Genomic DNA, 7,314 nt, shown 5'->3' with positions numbered 1-7,314 from the left:
ACCTTTTTCTTAAAAAATATAAGGTATTTCACAAAAGCCTGAACATTTTACATGTTAGTACTAAAAACGGGGGGAGGGGGGAGGGAAGCTTCATATATTCTTATCACAAAAATATTTACCAATACTCCAACTGGAGTTTTCTTTTATGTTATTATGATTATCTTACTATAGAGGGAAAGGGTTGAAAACTGTATACAGACTAATGGTATCATCCTTAAATCACAGTCAAGGCAGTTTACACATTATCTTCTCATCTAATACCTTAATGAAAAGGCCCTGGAGAGAATAAAAAAAACCCAAAGGGCAGATGCACGGCCTTTTTATTAATAATACTTGCTGCCGCTGGCAACGGGAGAGAGAGGGGGCAGCCCGCGGGCCACACCTCCAGTTGAGTTTTTCTTCAGTCTCACGACCACGGAGCCGCGGGCCGGTGTGTTTCGGAAGGGGAAGGGCGGCGCGTTCCTGCCCTCCGTCTTCTGGGATCCACCATCCTCCGGAACTGGGGGCAGACGTGGCGGCAGAAGCCCCCGCGCTCCCCTCCGGAGGAGCAGGGAAGAGCCTGGGCGCCCAGCGTGCGGTGCAGACCGCGTGCCGACGTCAGTGTGCTCGATGCTTCCTCTTCTTGTGCTTTTTATCTTTCTTCTTGTTGGCACATTTGGGGCAGAACCACTGCATTTCCTCGGGGGGTGCGGCCATGATTCCGACACAGGGCCTACACGTTAAGAAAAGAAAATTCACATAAACACGTTATATGTATATTATATTCTTTTCATGTCGATGTTTGTAAACAGTTTTTAAAGTCTATGGTAGATTTGCCAGAAATCAAAGTCAAACCGCTCTAATTTCTGTGGCACTGTTGCGGGCATGTGGATTACTACATTACATGCTGCCTCTTCCACAGGCGAGATTACTTAGTTCGCGCGCGTCCTGGCAGCCAGGAATAGCGTCCTTCTGAGCAACAGCTTCGTATTTACCTTGTAGAGATCACGTATCATAACAGACTGCTATCTTTCTGTATCTGACATTTTAAAGATAAAATGAGATTATTTGCATACATTTTACTTGAGCTTACTCAGTTTTGGGGAACTGCTGAAGAGGTTTAACAGACAGACAAGCTGTCTTTATTTCTGCAGTTTGTACCGTGCTTACGAAGGGGTTAACCTCTTAATGGTTCTGTCGAGCACTGTAGCTCTTACAGAACATTACTAGAAAGGAAGGAAAGGGAAACCTCCGAATTGCCTTTTTTTATTTTTTTAATTCTAAGCTAAGCAAAATATTCAGAATTTCCAAAGACTCTTGGTTTACGTAATTAATGACAGTTTGCAGGCTCTGGGATCTACTCTCTATGCTGTCCTCGGGACAGCAGTTGAACTGTGCGAAGGCGCTCATCTGTTCTGGGGGATGCCTCTTCTCAGGAGTGACCGGCGCTGTCCTGACTAGGTGACAGCCGCTCTGCGACCGGCAGGGCGCTCTGGGCACTCACCAGTGGTACCAGTCATCGCAGTCGTCACAGCCGATCATCGGACTCCCGTCGTCTGGCTTGTTACACCCGGGGCAGATCCAGATCTGATTGCCCCACTCGTCCCGGATCTGATGTTTTCACAGGGGGACGGGCAAAGCCGGAGATGGAACGGGAAAAAAAAAAAACAAAAACAAAAAGAGGCCAGGTAAAAATTATTACTTTGACACTGTAAACCTAATAAACAGACAAATTTAACTATAAAAATATAGTAGATTAGCACTTTATTAAAGCTATGTCATGGTCATCACTGTTCTGGAATCATGTGAAAAAGAAAACTGCTAAGTACTCAACGATAAGACACTTCCAATGAATATTCTAAACTGTCTCTTGTAAGTCATAAAAAACAAAGCATTTTATAATAATCTCTGTGAACAATATGACCTGTAATTTCCTACACCTAAAAAATCCTACAATCATATAAATTCTTAATGATTAGGGTGGGTCTTTATGGCAGTAACAGTTGTTATTTTTGAAAGCTACAGAGCTCAACTATACATACTTTCTTCAATCACATTCATAGGCCTGGAATTAATACATACAACCAAATGTGCACGCATCTCCTTATTACTGATTAGCCAACCCTTCTCCTGAACTAGCTGATAAGATCAAGGATATAAAAGAGTTGTTACTAAGTAACTTTCCATTCCCTTTATGACATTTTAAGTTAAGTACAGTCAACTAAAGGGCAAATGAAATAAGGGGTTAAGGAGGCCAAAGAGCTATACATTTAAACGTTATTTTGTTGCAAGTACTGCATGTTCTAGAGTCTACTTAACTTAGCAGTTCTACATAGGAAGCACTGTACCACTGCCCCAAACCGCACATTAACAAAATCAACCTGGAAGAAATAATTTTCTGACGGGCATTCACAACCGGCAGTAAGTAAAAGGTAATTTTCAAAAGTTTTTGCAGTAAGATAGCATATATCATTTCGTTAGGTTTATTTTGCAAGGTGTACGCTTCCTGTACTTTAAAGTACAACACTGACTAGATACACACACAAAAAAGGCTTTGTGTGTGACGGGGGTACTGGAGGTGCATACATGTTTATGTATGTTTCATTCTACCGACCACATCAGGATCTAGTCACAAGGACCGGCGCCATCCCAGGCTGCACACTGGGCAGTCACAGCAATGTCACCGCCTCCATGGGCCTCGAATATTTTGTCGTGTGCTTGTGTTACCCTACAGTGCCCAAAGAACACATCTGCATAAACACTGCGTTACTAGATCGAATTCAGGGTTTGAACAAGACCTGATACTATTAAGTGTGAGAAGAACACCTAAAAACAGTCTCAGGACAATGTGGACTCATCCGACATGCTGGGTTTCACAATGTGAAGCCCCACCTGGATGCTCAGGAAGCTCTGTGGTCTGAAAGCTCATTTCCATTTAATACGCAAGCCCTGGTAGAGTTGGATCTTAGCCAATGGAATACGGTGATTAGTGCTGTTACTCAGAAATACCAGCTGGCTCATAAGATCTGTGTACGTCACATAAATTATACTCTTTACAAAATCTTTTTTTTAAAAAATGTTTCCCTGTCACGCTGAGACTCGATCACAGCTCACTGCAGCCTCCAACTCCTGGGCTGCAGACATCCTCCTGCCTCAGTCTCCCGGTAGCTGGGACTACAGGTGTGTGCCACCGCGTCCTATACTCTTAAGTGAATAATTTAATTGCTTGATGAGGAAATTCAGTGTGGGATTTAAACATCACTATTCATCTCTGTATTTATACACTGATACTGCAACATAAAGAGAAACAGCGCTTTGCCGTTACTCGTGCAGACTGAATACACGAGCGCAGTAGCATTGATAACACCTTGCAGCCAAACCCCCACAGTGCAGTGAAAATACTTTGCTGGCGCGAAGAACTGCCTCTGAAATTCGGTAATGACACACAGGACACGTGTCAAGTGGAAGCCACGCACGCAGGGGCCGGGCCCGTACGCACCACGTAAGTGCTGACCGTCTCGGTCACCACGCTCCGCACCGGGGCCTTGGCGCTGCCGGCCGCGGCGGGGCCCGGCAGGGACAGCAGCGCGGGGCAGGCTGCCGCGAGGGGCGCTGGCGGCGGCGCGGGGTGCGCGGGGCCGGGGGCCGGGGGCGCAGCGGCCGGGGGCGGCGTCTTGGGCCGGTTCAGGGAGGGCGCCGGCTTAGCCTCGGGGGCGGGGACCACTTTGCTGATGACACTGCCAACAAAAGAGAGAAGGGAAAGTCAGAACACGTATTCAAAATATTACCACAAAATAATGTTCTTCGAGCAGCAAAACGCATCTTTAGAAGTCCAGGGATAACTGAAGAACTCAGAGTTCAAGGCCCTTCATCAATTAAACTCTCCACTTATAAACTGATTTTTTATTTTCCCAAGTTGCCCCTCAGTGACCAGGTATTTAGAAATTTTTAGCAGCCAATACACATGCACCGTTCACAGAAATGTAAGTACTCAACTGTCCCTTCCTGTGGCGGATTAAATACCCCTCTCTCTGCTGCTTAGATTTGGCGATGTGACTTCTGCAGGGACAAGCCGTGAGAGGAAGTGACTTGTGACATCTCAGTGTCCGAGACAGAAGGCTGCTCCTTCCTCTGGGATCCCAGGGCGGAGAGGACTTAGAGCAGGGCCATTAGGACACCCAACAGGTGCAAGAAACGGACATTTGTTACCAGAGGCCACTGAGATTTTGGGGTCCTAGGAAACTGTATTTAAATTAACCAGAAACTTGCAATGTGCCCAGACACCCAGCACAAACCATCTTGAGAGAAAGTAATTTAAAATCTAGGTCTTAGATTATTAACACAGACATTCATTCATTTTTTTAAAGCAGCACACAATCAAAGATAAGCAAACCCATCGGGAGGAAAGGTGACTTCGGGGAGAACAGTGCACAGAGACCCATAAAGAACCAACGGCTATGAAACAGTTCTGCTTACAGTGTTAAAAAAAAAACAAAAACAAAAGGCAAAGCTTGAAAATATCCACAGGTAGCTAGGAAGTTATAAAGAGCGACCAAGCAGATTTGAAAAGAACCAGAAAGATCTTCTAGAAATGAAAAAATACAGTAACTGAGATTTCAAATTCTATGGATGGATTTAACAACAGATTAGATGCAGCTGAAGACAGAACTACAAACTGAATAGTAGGACAAAAGAAACTTTCTAGACTATGGCCTGGAGGGCCCAACAGAATACAACAAAGAGGCCTAATTAGTACCCATTTAGTCATACTTCCGGAGAAAATGGGGCAGAGACAAATGTTAAAAATTGAATTGAATATTTGAGGCTTTTAAAGAACTGATGAAAGATACCAATCCACAGATTTACGAAGCCCAACAGACCCCAGGCAAGATAAATAAAAAGAAATCTATATCTAGGCATGTCAAGGTGAAACTATAAAACATCACAGGACACAGAGAAAAATCTGAAAAACAACCTGAGGGGGGAAAAATAGCTACTTTCAAAGAAGACACAGATGATAGTTGACTTCTCAAGCAGCAATGATGACATCTAGAAGACAAGAGAATAACATCTTCACTGTACTAAAGAAAAATAAATTTTGTCTTTGAAAGCATCTTTCAGGAATAAAAATGAAATAAACACATTTTTAGACAAGCAAAAGCCAAGAGTTTACCACCAGCAGAGCCTTATTAAAAAAAATTCTAAAGCAGCAATTTTCAAATTTTTTGGTCCTAGGACTCCTTTAAATTTATAAAAATTACAAAGAACTTTTCAAATGTGCTTTATACCTGTCGATATTTACCATATTAAAAATTAAACTGAGAAATTAAAAAATATTTAGTAATTCATTTAAAAGTAACAAAATGAATCCATTACATGTTAGCACACACATTTTTTAAAAAATGAAAGTAACTATATTTTCCCAGACAAAAAATTTTGTTCTCAAGACTGGCAATGTTTTATATTTTTGCGAATCTTTTCAATGTGTGTATATTTAACTGGAGAAGGCAAGAGTATTGTAATAGCTTTTTCAGATAACTGTGTAAATTCATCTTTGATACTGCAACAAAATGCAACAAGTGATAGTTTCTTAAAAGTTAAGTGCAATGTGCAATCTGAAACCGTATCAATAAGCTTTTATATTCTGTTACATTAAAATCAACTGCTCGGCCTAACACTTTGAATACATAATTTACCCACACATAGTTTTATAATATCATGCATTGGTCATTTGGAAAATACTGGTTCACTGAGTTTTGCAGATCTTCCAAATGTTTCTATAATTCATTATACATTAAAAATCACATTCATTGCTGTTACCATCCATCTCATCAAAAATTTCTTTATTAAGCTGTCAACTTGTAACAATATGTTATCTAACATTCTAATTTTCATTTAAAAGCTTGAATTCTATCATTTATAACAAATAATCTGAGATATTGTCTTTAATATACCAGGCTTACTTTGTTCATTTCTGAGAAAATGTTGGCCACATATCCAAATCTGAATAACCATTGTTTGTCACTTGCTCTTTCAAGTAAAGACGGTGTTTTGTGAAAAAAGCAGCTAGTTTGGCTTGTAAAATAATCACAGATAAGTGCTTTTCCTCAAAAGAACCACCGCATTTTAGAATGCAGCAAAAGTGTTTGGTGAGTACTTCCTATTTCATTGCTTACCATTTCATCACACAAACTATTAAAAAGGTCAACTCGAGGGCTGAGATTTAATAAGATTACTAATTTTTATTACTTCATTGAGGGCATTACTTGCTATGTTGCCCAGGCTGGTCTCGAACTCCTGGATTCAAGCGATCCTCCCGCCTTGGTCTCCCAAAGAACTGGGATTACAGGTGTGAGCCACCATGCCCAACCCCAACAATTTAAAATTTTTATGCACCTAATAACATATTCTCTAAATACATAAAGCAAAAACTGACAGACCTGTAAAAACAGACAAATCCACACTCATAGTTGGAGATTTTGGCATATCTCTCTCTCTCTCTGTGCAAATGACAGAACACACAGTCAAAAAGCCAGCGCAGATAGAGAAGGTTTGAATATCAATAACCGAATCAACTCAATGGACATCTAAAACACTGTCTTCAACAAATGCAGAATACTCATTCTTTCCTAGAATATACTGAACAGTAATAAAAAACTTACCAAATTTCACAAGGCTAAAAAATAATGTGAATAGTTTGCACACACAGTTGTTACCCCTGCTATACAGGGGGTATACCTGTATACCTGCTATACAGGTTCCTTCAAAGGAACAGAAAGCCTTTTTAATTTCTGTAAAACGTGGCAATTGGCATTTAGTGGGCACCTGACAAGCTTGAACATATTGTTCTCCGTGGTGTGGGAAGAAGGGTGGCACACGTGGAGAAATATGGGATATCGATGAAACGGGAAGAAAAGAGAGAGCAAGTGAAGGAATTACAAATTGAGGTCAGAAGCTGGGGACGACACAGGCATTTTCAGTTGTGCGCTAATGGTTAATTTGGATGGAGGGAAGGAGAAAGAGGGAGAGAACAACAGGAGGAGAAAAAGAGGGAAAGAGCCTCGTGACTCACGAGACTATTGGCAGAAATAAGCCTCAAAATATAAGTGACCAACAAGAGGGGGTTGTTCAAGGTCAGTTCATAGTCTTGGATCTTTCCAAAGAAATGCATTGCCCGCAGTTGTGTGCATAGCTGCGTGCACAGCTGTCTTTATCGTCCACAGTAGGCAGTATGTTTCTTAAGAGTGAGTTTTGAGGCTGGGTGCAGTGGCTCATGCCTGTAATCCTAGCACTCTGGGAGGCAGAGGCGGGCGGATTGTTTGAGCTCAGGAGTTC

At 41.8% G+C, this 7,314-nt stretch overlaps 1 protein-coding gene across 1 annotated transcript in view; it reads right to left on the bottom strand.

Moving 5' to 3' along the window:
- Positions 1–573: 573 nt before the first annotated feature.
- Positions 574–7,314, bottom strand: part of TAF3 (TAF3 RNA polymerase II, TATA box binding protein (TBP)-associated factor, 140kDa) — a 179,118-nt gene continuing 172,377 nt past the window's right edge. The window contains exons 5-7 of the mRNA XM_012642186.1: positions 3,479–3,716; positions 1,484–1,590; positions 574–712 (exon numbers count right to left, since the gene is read on the bottom strand). Of these exons, the coding sequence (XP_012497640.1) occupies positions 598–712; positions 1,484–1,590; positions 3,479–3,716 (460 nt within the window). The 3' untranslated portion in view covers positions 574–597. The remainder of the gene's footprint in view (positions 713–1,483; positions 1,591–3,478; positions 3,717–7,314) is intronic.

Source organism: Propithecus coquereli, unplaced genomic scaffold, assembly GCF_000956105.1.
Source record: "Propithecus coquereli isolate 6110/MARCELLA unplaced genomic scaffold, Pcoq_1.0 Scaffold177, whole genome shotgun sequence".
Classification (NCBI taxonomy): domain Eukaryota; kingdom Metazoa; phylum Chordata; class Mammalia; order Primates; family Indriidae; genus Propithecus; species Propithecus coquereli.
This window is presented reverse-complemented; position numbering and strand designations above follow the sequence as displayed.